Raw genomic sequence first — 17861 nt, forward strand, 5'->3', positions numbered from 1 at the left:
AGTTTGAACTCAGCAACCTCTCCTACAAACCATTTAGATAATTGGCTTTCTTGACAAAATTAAAATAAATAAATCGAAATCGATATTTTAACTTTTTTTTTCTTTCTTGTTACGATGAAGAATAAAATTTTGGATAAATAAGGAATATAGGTTAAGTAATAGATTTAAGTGAGTGTTCCACATTGACTGATGACGAAAAGTTTTAATGGTTTATAAGTCCTATGCCTCCTTCGATCCTTCCCTAACGATGCTTCTTTTCAGGACAAATCGTGAGACATTAACACAGTCAAAGTGGATAATATCTTACGCAACATGATATCGATTCCATCGCAAGCCACATCATTTGACGCTGCTTGTGAGAACGAAGTTATGTCTCATTTCTAAGTCTCTCACTTGGAGAGTTAATAATATAAGCAAACGAGTCACATTAATTGCAAATAGAAAATTTGTAATTTATAAGCATTAAATCTTCTCTCTGGATCAAGATATTATTTCAAAATGAAATCGTAGGACTTGTATTCAATAAAAATGAATAAAATCTGGTGCAAGGAAAACTGAGTTGCAAACCATACGAGTAATGTTGGCTAACTACGAATCAGTCCAAATATAATAATTAAATTACATAAATTATATTTTTTTCAAAAAAGGAAAAGGCATGAATGAAGAGACTAATAATGAATGTTGTCACACTCAAGGTCTAGTAGTCTAGTCACGTCGGGGGGAGGCAGGTCTTTGCAGAAAATGGGAAAAAGTTGCAGAGGGAGAAAATATAAAGAAGGCAGTGAATATCACCCTCTCTATACCATGATGATGATAGTTGCAAAGACCTAGGCTATTCGCTATTGTACGCTGAGGGAATTTCATTTCCCCATTATTGCTATCTCATTCGTTGACCCTTCCTGCCTGACCACCCTCCCGCCCTTTACCTCTTCTCTTTTTTACAATTTTCTCTCACCCAAAAATTACTACTCCTCTCTTCTATGTTTTATGCTAAGACCAAAACATTAAAATCATCAAAACTGCTGTTTAGTGTGTGTTTTTCTTGTATGTTTTATCCATTTTTAGTTCAGATATCGATCGGGATTGTGAACGTCAGCAAATTCCTTTTACTACGTCAGAATTACAACTGCTACAAGCAAGCAAAGCAAGATAGCCACTTCTTTAATTAATCTCTTGCTACTGCTTTTGTTTTAGTTTTTACCCCCTCTCTCCCGTCACATCCTGTTTCGTTTTCTTTCCCACTCCTGTTTGCCAGATCTTTCTTTCGTCCTCTCTTGGCCTTTGAGGGAAAAAGGGCTTCTTCTCTCTTCATAAAGTTAAAGATAGCGTTTTTGTTGTAAATCAAGAAATGGGCTGCGGAGAGAACAGGGTTTCTTGAATCTTAGTGTAAGGCTGCCTGTTCTCTCTTAAGCTTTTTAACTGTAATTTTTGTTGTTGTTGTTTATATTTTCATCAAGTGAACTTGTATTTTTTCTTTGTGTGTGCTCATGCAAACGTTTCTTTGTTGATGAGGTTGTGATGATGTGAAAGGTCTCTGGATGTGAGGAAAAATGGAACCTTTAGATAAACTCTCTAATCATGTTTTGCTCTTGTTGCTTTCAGTAAGCTTTATGAATTGAAGTTAACGAGAGGAGAGAAGTTGTATTACTTTTTGAAACTTACCATATTTTCTTTCTTTTTGTGTGTGTGTGTGTGTGTGTGTGTGTGTGTTGAGTCTTTTCTCCCAGTTTCATCAACTTTACCTTCTAAAATTTGTGATTTTTCTCTGTAAAAGTCCCTTTTTTTTTTTTTTCTTTTGGATTTTTGTAGGCAGGAGCTTGAAGACTTTAGCTGGCTGTGGATGAATTCTGAGCATTTTAAGTTCAAATCTTAGTGTAGATCAATCTACTAAATAACAAGATCTTAGTAATTCTTTGTTTGGGTACCATGGTGACTATTAGTAAAGATGAACTTCACCTCACTGCAGTTTATGTCTGGACCTGTTGACTTATACAAATGAAGCCAAACACTGAACTAGTTCTTGATACCTTATCCATTTTCAATGATTATAGGCCGGCTGCCCATGTTTTGTATCCATTAGTCTATCATCACATTGTTATGTTTGCCATAAAAAATTCGATAAACCAATTGTGTCTTCTTGATGGCTCAACAATTTGTTTCCCAGATCAGAGTTATGAATGTATATGAATGGTACTGTTCATTGAGTAGAATGTGTTTTGATGAGGAAAATTCGGTATATGGTCATCTGGAATAACTAATTTCAGTCAGCCCATCAAGATTTATGGTTGTCTGCTTCCTGTGTGTGTCAGTTTTGCTTCTTTTTTGATTAGCACTAAGATTAACTTATTGGGAATTCTCATAAGAGTTCAGGCGATGTGGTGTGTATCTGGTAAAGTAGCACTGAATCAGCAGATCAGTTATGAGGTAAATGTTGTATTTATAATTTCAAGAATTCTGCCTGAGCAGTGAGAGATTAAACAACTAAAATTTAGTATGGACCGTAATGTTCTTGTGTTGTTTTGGACAAAAGCTGTTTGATTCCCGTTAAGCAAACATGGAATGTATCAGATTTTCTCCTTAAACCAAATGCAGGCGTTCTCATTCTGATTTGCCTTAGTCTTCATATTTGAGCATCTCCTCTCGTATCTCTACGTTAATTGTGGTTTGGTTATGAAATGATATAATTGTTGATTATTCCTTTTTCTTTGAGGAAATCATTGGTGCTCGGTTAATTTCATGGAAATCCGTAGAGTGATTATGGTTGTAACATGTGTAAGAGTATTGGTAAAAGCTTGTGGTTTGAAGAAAAAACACCAACCACTTTTGGCAAATTTATGTTCTCAATGGTTGAATGATGCCTTTTCAAATTGGTTAATCCTATCATAGTGCTCCCGCTGATCACAAATTTTCAGATACGTAAGGGTCCTAGTTACATGCAGGAGCTAAGCATGTGGCGTCAATGTATTTTTAGTAATATAATAAGTATCCCTTGCGTTTATTTTCTAATGTTGGAAATGTTATCAGATAATTATGAAGAGTTTGGGGCCATGGGCAGAGCTTGCGTTTGGAAATGAAGGAAAGGCAGCGCTGGCGACCTGAAGAGGATGCTTTGTTGCGTTCTTATGTGAAGCAATATGGTCCTAGAGACTGGCACCTTGTGTCGGAGCGCATGAATGAACCTCTCAACCGGGACGCAAAATCTTGCTTGGAAAGGTGGAAAAACTATCTTAAACCTGGAATAAAAAAAGGATCCCTAACTGAAGAGGAGCAACGTCTTGTCATCAATTTGCAGGCCAAGCACGGCAACAAATGGAAAAAGATCGCTGCTGAAGTTCCCGGACGAACTGCCAAGAGACTTGGGAAGTGGTGGGAAGTTTTTAAAGAAAAACAGCAGCGTGAGCACAAGGAGAATAACAAGATAATAGAACCAATCGAAGAGGGAAAATACGATCATATTCTGGAAACCTTTGCAGAGAAGCTCGTTAAAGAGCATTCAACCCCTGGAATTACAATGCCAACTTCAAAGGGTGGATTTATTCATACTGATCAAGCTGCCTCTTCAGCACCTTCTGTGCTTCCTCCATGGATGGCTAGTTCTAGCACGACTACAACTGTCAGACCACCATCCCCATCAGTTACTTTAAGCCTCTCACCATTGACGGTTCCACCTACAGCAGCAATCCCATGGTTACATACTCCTGATCGATTAATAACTGATAACAGCTCACATGGTCCCATGAGCACTTTGCCGTCTCTTGGGATTGCTCCTATCCTCGGAGAGAATCCACTGGTTTCCGAACTTGTCGACTGCTGCAGAGAATTGGAAGAAGGGCATCGTGCCTGGGCCGCACATAGAAAAGAAGCTGCCTGGAGACTGAAAAGGGTAGAGTTGCAGTTGGAATCAGAGAAAGCAAATCGAAAGAAGGAGAAAATGGAGGACATAGAAGCGAAAGTGAAAGCTCTCAGGGAAGAACAGAAACTTACTTTAGATCGTATCGAAGCTGAATACAGAGAACAGCTAGCAGGACTAAGGAGGGAAGCAGAAGTTAAAGAGCAGAAGCTGGCTGAGCAGTGGGCTGCCAAGCATTTGCGTCTGACTAAGTTTCTCGAGCAGATGGGATGCAGATCAATTGCTTCTGATCCTAATGGTCGATAAAGGTGATCTGATTTGTGAAATTACCTTCTTGCTAGCCTTTGTTATATTGGTCCAGTTCCTATATACAGATATTAAACCTTTCATGGGAATTTTTCAATAACTACGTAAGACTCTCGAAACATTTGCTCAGGGCTTTGGTCAACTTGGCTAAATCACTTTCTGTTTATCTATATACGGATCATGCCTCACAAGCTTGCTATTAGACTTAAGGTGCATCTGTCTGATTACTGGGAATGCTAGTACTTTGGTTACTTACTTACGCCCATTAAGATACATCTATTAGCACACTCATGCAAATTATCATTCAATACTGTTGCATTTTTACATCCCTTATCAATTCAAATATGAAGAGGAAATCATTGTTTAGTTATGCACCAACATGCATATTTATAAGCTATCAATTATAAGTGCAAGTGTTAGTACTCTTCATTTGCACGGGTTATGCACACGCCTTACTTTTATGTGCGAGCTTGAAATAGTACTTATAGTCTAAATATATCATACACGATACATACATTATCCTTCTAAATTATTTTCTCCCCTCATAAGAGGGAAAAGCGTTGCACCGACATCTGCATAGTTGATAAAAATAAAATGTAACTTGAACTAGTTACTAGGCTGGTGCATTGCATTGAGAAATAATAACAAGCATAGTCTTAAAGGTCCCAGAAAAATTTTAAAACAACACTGGAAGTTTTCAAACATGGAATTGCAAGGAAGCAGGCTGCATGGCATGGTCATCACAGAGTGCATCTTCCTTCTCAAACCTGCACATCAAAATTCAGTGATGGTAAAATTCTTAGAAATTTTTTTTGGAAAGTCTGATTATCCATGAGACTAAGTGCTCACTAGAGTTTAGTAAATCACACGATACATGATGAATGTTGCAACATCATTCATAGATCGGATGGTTTTGTTGACCTTTTCATGAAAATAAAATTAAGAAGAAGAAATTTTGGTTAGAAAATTAGTGCAAGTAAATACTGTTTCTTGGAACATAAATAATTACAACTCTTCTAATGAGTAGATAGATACTTATGGAAAAGTATACATCTATATCAAATAGATAATATTTTAAGAACACAATATTTACGACATCCAACTTCTGGATGTTGTATAAGTACTTTATAGCTTCACGAACTGCATTTCGAAAATAAATAAATTTCTCTCTAAATTTTCATATCATGAATGATGCATTATATGATGAAGTGTTGCTAAGATAAGATCATAAATGATAATAACTTTATATCGATATATATAACTTATTACATGAAAGCATAAGGTGAGCTACTCTATTATGAAATATAATAAGATAAAAAACAAAAGAAGACCAACATGGAGATTTCCATAGTGTTTATAACCATACACAAGTCTATGAAATATTATCATGTTGATTTCAATGCATCTTTTGTAATGTGTCTACTTAACTTAACATACGCTTGTAGTTGTATTAATTAATGTATTATCTATATCTATATAATTAAGAAATACGTGTAGTTATATTGATTAACATATCTTTCTATATCTACTTAATTAAGATACACGTAATTGAGACACACGTAGAATTATATTAATTAATGTATCTTCTATATTTACTTACTAAGAGACACAATTGTATTAATATATAGCGTATCTTATGTAGCTATTTAACTAAGAAATACATAGTTAAGAGATAGGTGCAATCTTAACTAATGTACCTTACCTATCTACTTAATTAAGAAACACATGTATTTATATCTAGTTAATGTACCTTTTCGGTCTTGGTAGTTCTTGTACGCTCTCTAACTTCAATAGTCCATCTCCCTTTCAGGCGCTCTTTCATAGACAGTTGATACTTGTTTTCTATATTGGGATAGATTTCTTCAGTGACCGGGAACACCACCCTCTGACCAAGGTGGATTTCTTTCGTCTCCATTTTTCTTCTATTCAAACTCTCATATGGCAATAAAACATAATATGTAGTCTTCCCAGTTGCAATTTTTGATGCAAGAAAAGAAGAATATACATCAGAGTCATACTAATTATTGGTACTTTATATATTCCAAGTTTGATTGTCTTGTTTAGTATTTTTTTGTGTAGCAAAAATGTTAGAAGATGAAATCTTTTGCTTTTCCACATTCAAATTAAAAATGTGCAATGTAAGTGCAAGTTCCTTTTTTTTCTTATTAGAATTGCTTCTTTCATGATTTTCTTATGGTGGAAATAAATAAAGTATGATTTCACAAATAAAAATTAAACCAACCTCCAGCATTTTCAAAATATATTCAGACTGGTCCTCGCATCTTAAAAGTCTGAGTAAAATTGCTCTAGATTTCACAATCCTAGATGCAATTAGATCTCATTTTTTTCTTTGGGAACTATTATTGTGAATTATGACAACATCAAATTTATAAATTTGGTTGGACCTTTAACAACATCTCTGCTAATTATTAGTTGATGCTTAGCTTTTTGATAAACACTCAACTTTCGACAATTTTCAGAATTGAGACTTTATTATTTGATTGTGCATGTAACTCTTATACACAGATTAGTGTTCATCAATACATTAAAAAATATAAAATAAAAAGAGAAGAGAGAGAGAATTTCAAGATGGAGAAAAAAGAATCTTTTTCACAGATCGAACTCTAAACTCCTCTCCAGAGAGAGAGAGAGAGAGAAAATAATTCTTTCCACAGATCGAACTCTAAACTCCCATCCTGAGAGGGAGAGAGAGAGTCTTAAAATGGAGAAGAAATTATCTTTTCTACAAATCGAAATTTATATAAAAATTAAAATTTGAGAAAAGCCAATTTGATTTTTTTCTTTCGAAAAGCTTGATTTCAAAATTGAAAGGAAAAAACAATGGGATTGTTTTTACACTTTAAATATTGAGCACTTACTGAGTTTACGTTAGTACTTCTTGTAAAATTTATATTTAAGTAAAAGATCTAAACAAAAGAAGAAGACCAAAGACACAAACATATATTTTTTTTAGAAAAAAAGAGAGAGAAACAAAATGGTGGTTGTGGAGGCGGTGACGGAGGTGGTATCGGAAAATTGAAATCGAGTGGCTTCGAGAAGAGCACACCATTAACTCTCCAACAACCATTGATATAATCTCTTTCAAGTATTGTTTCCATCTACAAGGTGAAATTGAACATATGTTAGAACTTATTGAAAAATATAAAATACAATTGAAAATCAAATGAAGTTGAATTATTGAATAAAGATCTACATTTCTCCCTTTATTTGAATTGTGCTCCATCTTCTCTTCTGTGTACAACGAGTTCTTTGAAATGCGTGTGCGTGTGTGTGTGTGTGTGTGTGAGAGAGAGAGAGAGAGAGAGAGAGAGAGAGAGAGAGAGAGAGAGAGAGAAGAGAATGGAGGGGGAGAAAGACAATAGGGTGAGTGAGCTATCGATAGACAATTAATTATGTATGTCAGAGTTTGTGTGAATTTATAAAAAGTGAATGTAATGAAAATAATTCCCATAATTTTATTTAACAAAATCTACACGGACTTGTATAAGACTTTATCATAACAAATAACAAGGATGATGCCAAGTGAACATATTATATTGACGTGGTACGATCCTTATTTTTGCAATAGAATAACAAATGTTGCAAATATTTTTTAAAATATAATTTCTCATGAGTCCTTGAATAAAGAGATAGAATAAAATTGCTAATTACAAAAGATTTCAAGTCAAAAGGAAAAAGAAAGCAACAACAACAACAGATAAACAAAACTTTAATACGAAATATGAGTATATTTATGACTCTGTCCAAAATCGGAACATTTATAATGTTGCACCAATTTAAATAACACCAATCTAACTAAATTAGTAAAAATTACTTCTAAATTAAAAAAACCCACCATAAATTTTTAGGGTCCAAAATTACTCACTAACCATTTATACCATATGAAAAATATAGTAAATCATATAATATACATCATAAAATGTCTTTTCCATGATTCTCTATAAATGTGCTGGAAATTTAAGAGATTTTTAAAAATATAATGCCTATTGTTAATGAGATTAATGATACATAATTGTAATTAAAGTGTATGTATATATATAGACTGCATTTTGCATTTTTCTATTTCTGCTATTGTGGAGTGGATACTAAATTTACTATATGGTCTCGGTGCAATATGAAGTTTTAAGTTTTATGTGTAATTATTCATATATTAGTACTCGAATAAAATTTTAGTTATCTATATTTTTCATAAACAATTTCAATTACAATTTTAGTTGTATATTGAAATGAACAAATATATTAATGATTAGAATTTAAAAGTATATGGATCATTAATATGGTCGTATGTTCATATATAATTTTCAGTAAGGACATGCAATTTTTATTGCGTACGGATATGTAATTTTTGCTATGTATGGATGCTTAATTAATTGAGAAAAGTTATAGTTTTAGTCGTGTGATTTAGGGATTGATATTTTTTGTCTTGTACGAATTGGTTTTCTCAATTTAGTCCTATAACTCTAAAATTTTATCAATTTTATTTTTGAGCTAATTTGATCGAAAATTGCACGTGACTTGCACATAACCTAATTAAGTTGCAAGTTTATTCTTATCAATTAATTTCACACAGGATCAAAATTGCCAACACCCTAAGTTACAGGACACGTGCAATTATATTAACTAATATAGATACATAGTTTTATTAACTAACATATTGTTCTGTATCTACTTAACTAAGAGATACGTGCAGTATATTAACTAATGTACCTTGTGTATCTACTTAATTAAGAGATGCATGTAGGTATATTAACTAATGTACCTTTTCGGTCTTGGAGGTTTCCGTACGTTCTAGCACCTCAATAGTCCATCTCCCCTTTAGTCGCCCTTTCATTGATAATGGATACTTGTTTTCTATATCAGGATAAACTTCTTCAGTCATTGAGAACACAACCCTCTGCCCAAGTTGGATTTCTTTCGCCTCCATCTTTCTTCTATTCAAACTCTCATATGGTAACAAAACACAATATGTTGTCTTCCCTGTCATGATCTTTGATGCAAGTAAAGAAGTATATACATAAGATGGTCATACTAATTTTTGTTATTTCTCACGTTTCAAATTCGATTGTTTTGTGCAATTCCTTTTCTGTGTAGCAAAAATGTCAGAAGATGAAATCTTTTGTTTTTCCACATTCAATTTAAATGTGCAATATAAGTGCAAGGTCCTCTATTTTTATTAAAATTATTTCTTTCATGATTTACTTATATATAGTGGATATAAAAAAAGCATGACTTAATATAAAAAAAAATAAATTAAAGCAACCTCCAACATTTCAAAATATATTCAGATTGTTCATCGCTTCTTAAAAATCTCAACAAAATTACTCTAGATTCCACAATTCTAGATGCAATTAGATCGCATTTTTTTCTTTGTGAAGATCCTTCATTGCTTGACCGTGTTTGCTCCTACAAGAATTAAATCTTAATTATCACTTGATGAAGTGGACCAACAAACATATAGTAAAAGGGTGAGAATAATTTGTAATTCATGTGCACACAATTTTGTTGCTTCGTGGATAGTGTGCAAGAGGTTATATATGTATATATATATATAATATTTAAAAAATTTACAGATAATGCGAGATTAAAGGATTAATATAATAAGCATTTCTATGTGTGTTGATTGTACGGTATTTTTTTTGGTTTGTAGAATTCTTCATGGTAGATATGTTAAGTGGTAATTTAAGATAAACTGAAAATAAAGATAATGCTTAATTAACTTTGGTCTTAAAATAGAAATTATTACAGTGATTTATGACATCATCAAATTGATTAATTTTTGGTTAAATTTTTAACAATTTATTTGACAGTTTTAATATGAAATTTTAGCTTTTTTTTTTTTAATTTGGTTTGACCACTCAACTTTCAATAAATTTCAAGAATTAACACTTTATTGTTCGTATGTGCTCACTAATATATTAAAAGAAAAAAAGAAAAGAAGAGAGAGATAGAGAGAGAGAGTTTTAATGAATTGGTTTCTTCTGTTTTTTATTTATTTCATTTTAGTAAATTATTTTACCGTTATGGAGCGGGGCATTTTGTTATTTTTGCATATTATTCTGACGATAAATATAAGCCAGAATATGAGAATCACTCTCACAACACGACAGAACAACGGTCCACTCTTTCTTCTCTTCTTTCCTTTTCTTCTAATTTCATTCTTCCTCCATCTCCGTTAAGAAGATGCTTCCACTTCAGGGACTAACAACACCTCTCCCGATTTCTGAACGAATGGATTGAGTAAGTTTCGCAATTCCTCTTTTTCCTGTTGTAGTTTCTTGCTTTCTTGTATGAACAGAAATTTTACTAATGGTTCTAATATCCTTGCAGAATCCAAGATTCATACGGCTGATAACAGATTATGAATTCGACTGGAAGTTACCCCCAATGAAGGACCAATTCTGAGGGGATAGAAAAAAAATCAAGATTCCAATGGTGAAATCCGGTGGGTTGACTTGAGTTTCTCAAGAAGTGAATCGTCAATTGCTTGGGCAACCCTTGTGGTTTTGCACATTTCTACTCTTGAAGTCGTGCATCAAGATTCCTCCATTTTTAAGGTTCGAATTCCTCATGTTCTTGAGAGGTCTTATATATGAACTCCATTTTCTTGTTTTCAGTTTTGTTATTCTGATTTTTGATATGGTACAATTGATTGCTCTTCTTGTGAATTCTTGTGTTCCATGCTTCTTGGTGAACTAACCATTTTTTTTTTCCTTCCCTTTATTTTATATATTTTTCTTTTTCATGTTTTCTTCTGGAATTGCTAAATCATTGGTATAAGTTTGAAATTTATGAATGCTTGCTCTATTTACAAGAATAATGTGTTGTGGCCATTGTGGTTGATCCTCCATTTCCCACAATTAGAGGTTTTATTTCCGTAAGTTTGCCCTGTTTTTCCTTGTCACATGTGATGAAATTTTCAAGTAAAACTACATGTTTTGGGATCGTTTTATGTGAGATTTAATTTCTGGTGTCATTCTTTTGCGATATCAAGCTTTCTGTAACTTCAGCAGATTCTTACTTTGAATTGGAGAGTCACATTGCGAAATCTTTAACTCTCTTGTTTGGCTTGCTTGTGATTCGTCTTGACAAATTTGGAGTTTCTAGAAACTCTATTTGCTATCAGTTTTGTGGGTGTAGTCTCTTTGTGAATTTATTGTATTATAGGTATGGAATGATTTTATGGTTAGAAAATGTGGGTTACCACGCCTCCGGATGGTCATGGTTACTGTATTTTTCCTGAATATACATGGTTACTGCAGCTCCCTTTCTATGGATTTCATTGTTATACCACTATTTGTCCTTACTGAAATCATTGGAAAGTCTGCAGGCTTTGTATTGGCTTGTCATCTTGGTCTATTGGTTGATCTTCCTACCATTGGGATAGGAAAGACAGTGAGTCTTGGCAACAATATAAATGCATGGAAAGACAGTGAGTCTTGGCAACAATATAAATGCATGCATGTTATGCTTCAAAAACGTTACTTACTAGTTCTACATTTTACCTGTGTGAATGTGATGCCAATTATTTTGTTTCCGTGTGTGAGGTCGTGTTGATGGTTTTACGCAATCTAGAATAGGACAAGTGTCTGAAGCTAATGGAAAGCCGTGTAGTGATATCTTCACCTTGATCGCGACTCTGGGGTCTTAGGAGTAGTAAGTAATGCCTTTGCTTTTCCTACTATTATCTTTGATATCAATCAGTTTCACCTATCTCTGTTTTGATGCATACATGTGATTCTCTAAACTTTGACAGATTGATGTAAGAGGTTGGACCGTGTCGAACTTTACTAAGTATTTCTTTACCCCCAACACATGCAACATACAATTATAAAAGGATACCACCTTACTTGATATATCATTTTCTAGTAATACATGTAACATGCATTTATTTGGTTCTTTATGTCAAGTATTAGTTAGTATATAACATGCATTTATTTGATTCTACAAGTGAAATGTATTAGTTAGTATAGGTGATCTATAATCGTTTGTTGAACACTTAGGGGCTAGGGTTTATTGGTTGGCGAGTTATGTGCGAACTAAATGGCTTCGTTTCATTAAGGATTGTACGGGAAACAAAAGGGTTAATTCGGATTTAAACGCTCAATTGAAACACATGTTGGTTGCTAAAAGTATGTTTTTTGACGACATTCTGGAACCTAATGGTAGTTGTATCTTCATTTTCCTCTCTTCATGTTTCTAACTGAAAGGTAACCGATGCCCAATTAATTCTTCTCTCTCGATTTTTTTCCCATATTATGAAATCAAGAAAGGGTGAAACTATTGAATTTACACTTTGTAAACTACAAAACTCAAATTTACTGCACTGATTTCTGTGGAAAGCCCTCACTATTACCATTTGATTTGGAAATAACGGGATCATGGATTTTGAGGTTGCTCAAAATGTGAAGGATGCAAGCATCGAGTTCAGACTTAAATTGGAGAATGAACCTCCTGTTTTTGTGGATTTATTCTTAATTCATTTATTGAGTTGGGTTTTCTTCATGTGCTTGTTTCAAAAGAATTTGTTGTTATACATTTATCATTCTTGTATGAATTTACAGAAACCATATCGGTTCATGTTGCTAGCATCTTTATCTTTGCAGGTGCATCATTGAAAAATATATTGGAATATCTATATTATACAATAATGAATTATTTGATTTGTGAACTTTTCAAATGAAATCCTATGCTAAAATGTACAATGCTTGTCTAGATGCCAATTTAAATCCAAGATGAGTTGGTAGTTTTTTGTGAAATTTTTGTAATGTGAGATTTTGGTAGATGATTTTTAAAGAATATAATGTTTTGGTAACTTAATAAATATTGAAATGGAGAACTTTTTTACTTTTACTGATTATTAACAAAATTTAAGTTTCTTTTTTACAAAAGGATTTGTTTTCTCTTCTCAAGTGTTCTTTTTTTGCGCACTGCTGTTTTCAAAATTAGTATGAAGTGTTCTAACTTCTCTTCAAAGAAAATGAAAGATAAATAGACAAAGTTTCAAATGTATTTAATCAATTATTCATGTACTTGTTTTCGGAAAAAATGCATGAAATGTCGCAACTTTTGACTTCCAAGAAATGTGTTAAAATTTTATTTCTGTAAATAATGACTGATTTAAAATATTTTCTGTAGTTCTTTGGAAAACTTAAGATGCACTTTGTTTCCTAGTTTTGGAAAAACTGGATTAACTTTTGGGTTTTCAAAGAAGTGCATAATATTATTAACTATGTTTGTGTGAAAAAGCTTTTTAAGATATATATCCACAGGTATTCTGAAAATAAAAAAAGAAATGTGTTAAAATTTTTATTTCTGTAAATAATAACTGATTTAAAATATTTTCTGTAGTTCTTTGGAAAACTTAAGATGCATTTTGTTTCCTAGTTTTGGAAAACTGGATTATCTTTTGGGTTTTCAAAGAAGTGCGTAATTAATTTTACTTGTGATAAATGATGATATAAGATGTGTATTATTAACTATGTGTGACAAAGCTTTTTAAGATATATATCCACAGGTATTTTGAAAATAAAAAATAATTGGCATCTAGGCAAATATTCTACAATTTAGTATGTGCCTTTTCATTTTTGAAGTTCACAAGTGAATCAATTTGTGGTTGTATGACAACGATATTCCAATATATTTCACTATGATGCACCTACAAAGTCCAGATGTCAATAATGTGGATATGGTGGCTTTGTAAAATTTGTACAAAAATTTTAAATATATAACAAACAAAAGTTTTGAAAAAGCAACATGGGAACCTAACACAGTGTATGAATCAAGAATGAATCAACAAAAGTAGTGGAGGATTATCTCTTGTTTAGGACTCAACTCTGAAGTCTCTAGCATCCAACACGTTTAAAGCTGTCTCAAGATTCATAATCACATGCCTTCCAAATTAGAATGGTGAGAATGTGAAGGTTCCGTAGAAGTTAGGCATTAGGTTTTGTAGTGTACAAAGGAAAATACAATGGTTTGTCATTTCTTGATTTATAAATATGAGAAAAAATTGGTAGAGAGGGAATTGGATAGGGACAAAGGTTGCTTTTCGTTAGAAAATGACAATGAGGAGGAGACAGATACACAACTTTGGTTCTGGATGATGTCAAAATGCATTTTTTTAAGCAATCAATGTGAAACAGTTTTAGTTGAGTATTTAAATTCCTATTTCAACCTTTAGTTTCTCGCATCGTTCTTAGTGGGACGATGTTATTTCGGTAAGCATAGAACTATAAAACCAAATAGACTCTAGAGCCCTGAGTCTTAATAAACGAGTATGGATAGACCATAGATTGTTATAATTGTGGTGTACATTACTGTTAAAGACTCTCGTCTTTTGTTTTCTTCAGGCTGACATTAGATTGCCTTCGAAAGCATGGCTTAAGTTAATATCGATCATCGACTGACGTAATGGAAGTGGCAGATCATACAACTCCAGTGACGTTGATATCAAGAAAAGAGTTTCGCCTGACAAACCTGTCTTGAACTTGCTTCATAGTGAAAAACTTGTCTCGTATTGTCTTCCGAGTATGAGCCTCATGGGTTTTCGAGGCTTTTGTTTATGTAAATTAGAACACTTTGTTTATAGAACTTCGGCATTCTCTGTATTATTTTTTTTATTTAAGGCAATAAAGATTGTTATTTTTTTCTGACCCAAAGAAGTAAAACTTCTGAGTTACACATTTCGTTACACATTGCTATTAAGCATAAACCTCTTTTAAAAATATGAAATTTATATTGAACGGCAAGAATAGAAAATTCAATAAAATTGAGAAATATCTTAATTTTCATAAGGTAAGAATATTAAAATAACAACAAAGAAAATACATAAATTTCGAGGAATTGTATGCATATATTTTTAGTTGTAAGATTTATATATGCTTCACAATATTGGTTTATAAAACATATGAGCTCGTTAAGTTTATTTGTTTAGAACTACCATCAACATTGGGCATCAAGAAGTTCGAGACTTGAAAAATACCTCTTTAACTCTTTTTTACATAATAATCTTTATTTATTTTATCTAATATGAGTTAAAAGTATAGAAATTTGTAGTAAAATAATATGAGTTTTTTTTTTATATATATGTTTTCCGACACTACCAAGCACTAGGGCTGCAATCGAACAGACCTCGGCGAGCCAGAAAAAAATTAGCTGGACCTCGAGCTCAATTCACACGAGCCGAGCTGGAACTCGAGCTTGAGCCAAATTAATTTTTTATAAGAATATTTGAATTTGAAAAAAATATGAACTATTGTACCATTTGAAATATATTATTAAAAAATCTAAATAAGAACTAGGAAGAAAATTTTCACAAAAAGACCAAAAATAATCAATACGATGAAAGAAAATTGAAAGCCATGAAAAATCATTTGGTATAATCATTTAATGAGAAGTAACCAAAGTTCCATACACTACTTAGTTTTTGACTAACATCAACAAATTCGTATAAATTATATTAAATATTTATTTATAAAAAGATTATCAAAACGTATTAAATTTATGAGGTATTGACTAATAGTTCTAATATATAGTGAATAATTTTGTTGTAATAGATATTGAAATTGTAACAATAAAATTCATATGCATTATATTAAATATTTATTTACTACAAAATTAGTAAAACATACTAAGTTATTGATTAAACTTGTTCTTAGATAATATAAACCAAAATATCGTATTTTAATATCATTTAAAACTAAAATATGATATATTAACTAATAACTCCAATATATGGTGAATTTAGAAATAAATGAATTTTCTTGTAGTAGATATTGAAATTATCATGATAAAATTTATATGCATTACATTAAATACTTATTTACATCGGTAGTCACCTCTTCGGGAGCATATTTTGACAATCTCACAAATTGCAACTTATACTCAGCAACAGATAAATCATTCTGCTTTAGTTCAAGGAATTCAAATTTCTTACGGTTTCTGTAGACCGGTGGAGTATATTTGTCAGCAAATTCTTTCAAAAAGTCATTCCACGTCACAGTGACAGGTCAGTTCTTGATCCTTTAAACTGTTTCCACCAGTCTAAGGTGTCTTTCTCTAGTAAGGACATTGCGTACCTCAACTTTTGCTCAGAAGTACACTCAATTCTGTTCAACACCCTTTTCGTGTTTCTCAGTCATTCTTAGGCTTCTGCAGGATCAGTTGTAAATGCAAATACCTTCGTCCCTTGTCTCCTCACTATTTTATAATTTTTATATAATTGCATCCTGTGGTTGGGGTTGTGGGATGGAGCCATCCTCTGCATCATTTCTAGAAATTGTTGCATAAAGGGCTCCATTTCTGGTTGTGGGACATTTCTATTTTTGGGATTCTAACCCTTAATGTTCTGATGCAGAGTTATGACCCTGCACAGACTCTAATGACTCAGTTGGGCCAACAACATTTTCCCTTGACGCTTCCATCCTATATGAAATAAGCACATGTAAGTAGATTTCTAATATTTACCTAACGTATAATATCACATTTCATCTACTATCCCTAAGAAATCTAATCCCTACTCTGATACCACCTAATGTAGCAACCCCTATCGCTACTAGGGCTATATCTTCCCTAAATGTCATACTTATAGTAACCCATGTATCCATATATATAAATATGCACATAATCATCTAATCAATATGCATACGTAATCCCAACGTCATAACAAGCATAACCAACCCACAACATCATATATACATATCAAACACCATAAGTAATCCCCACGCTTATATTTTCTCTGTACAAACAAAATACAATTTGTACTCTAACTGACAAAGAGGAGAAAACTGCATACTGGCCCGACCTGCCTGAGTATAGCGTGTAGACCTCGTCTTGAACAGGCAGATACCTCAAAGTCTATTCCTGAAAGAAAATATGAGCAGAGGAATGAACCTCTCATTCAGTAAGTAAATAACCAGTCCTATCTATATATGTATATCAAATACAACCCTAAACAAGATAAAGAAACAACAGGCATGAAATACAATCAATTTAATTCCAACATAATCAGCTGCATGGCACCACACAGCCAACTCATAATAAAACAACCAATTAAACTCCCTTTCTTTTAGTTTGCTTACCAGAAGGTGATATCGTGTTTTTCCCATCAATTTAATATCACCGTTATATAAATTCAAGTGAATTCCCTTAACAACCGGCTCATCAATCTCATTTCGCATCATAACTCTTTTCATATCACATCTTTTTCTTATCGCATCAAAGCTCTTTTCGTTTCATTTCATTCTCATATCGCATCATAGCTCTTTTCATTTCATTTCGCTTTACAGGCTTTTCAACACATCAAGGAGTACTCACACCATAATTATATTCAATTTTCACCACTCCCTCATTTCCACATATCACCATTCTTGTAAGCAACTAGTAACGTAAAACAATATAGCAATATATTCTCATTTTCAAACACTCACAACATATCAAACAACGAACATAATATTCAACGTATTTTCTCATTCCACGTACACAATATTGTCAATCAAATTAAATCATGCACCACTCATATATTTTTAGAGAAATCAACGTCAGCATGAATTACAAATTTATATAAGAGTAATACCACAAATAAAGAAAATATATATAGATAATACTAATTATTTACTTACCTCGACTTCACAATGCTTTTATCTACTCAATCGATAATTGTCAGTCGTTTCACCTTACCCCCGTA

The 17861-nt window shown here is 32.6% G+C and overlaps 1 protein-coding gene and 1 long non-coding RNA gene across 2 annotated transcripts; both read left to right on the top strand.

The window, feature by feature from the left end:
• Positions 750 to 4358, top strand: LOC105161607 (transcription factor AS1). Its single transcript, XM_011079347.2, has 2 exons — positions 750 to 1386; positions 3025 to 4358. The coding sequence occupies exon 2, from the start codon at positions 3071 to 3073 to the stop codon at positions 4154 to 4156; it is 1086 nt and encodes a 361-aa protein (XP_011077649.1). The 5' UTR covers positions 750 to 1386; positions 3025 to 3070; the 3' UTR covers positions 4157 to 4358.
• LOC105161608 lies at positions 10276 to 14829 on the top strand. The gene is made up of 3 exons (XR_847789.2): positions 10276 to 10414; positions 10505 to 10731; positions 14527 to 14829. It is a non-coding gene; the product is annotated as an uncharacterized LOC105161608 (long non-coding RNA).

Source organism: Sesamum indicum, linkage group LG5 (genome assembly GCF_000512975.1).
Source record: "Sesamum indicum cultivar Zhongzhi No. 13 linkage group LG5, S_indicum_v1.0, whole genome shotgun sequence".
Taxonomy (NCBI): domain Eukaryota; kingdom Viridiplantae; phylum Streptophyta; class Magnoliopsida; order Lamiales; family Pedaliaceae; genus Sesamum; species Sesamum indicum.

Bases quoted from the DNA above. Each gene is read 5' to 3' on its own strand.
- LOC105161607 (XM_011079347.2), top strand. From the start codon at position 3,071: ATGAAGGAAAGGCAGCGCTGGCGACCTGAAGAGGATGCTTTGTTGCGT.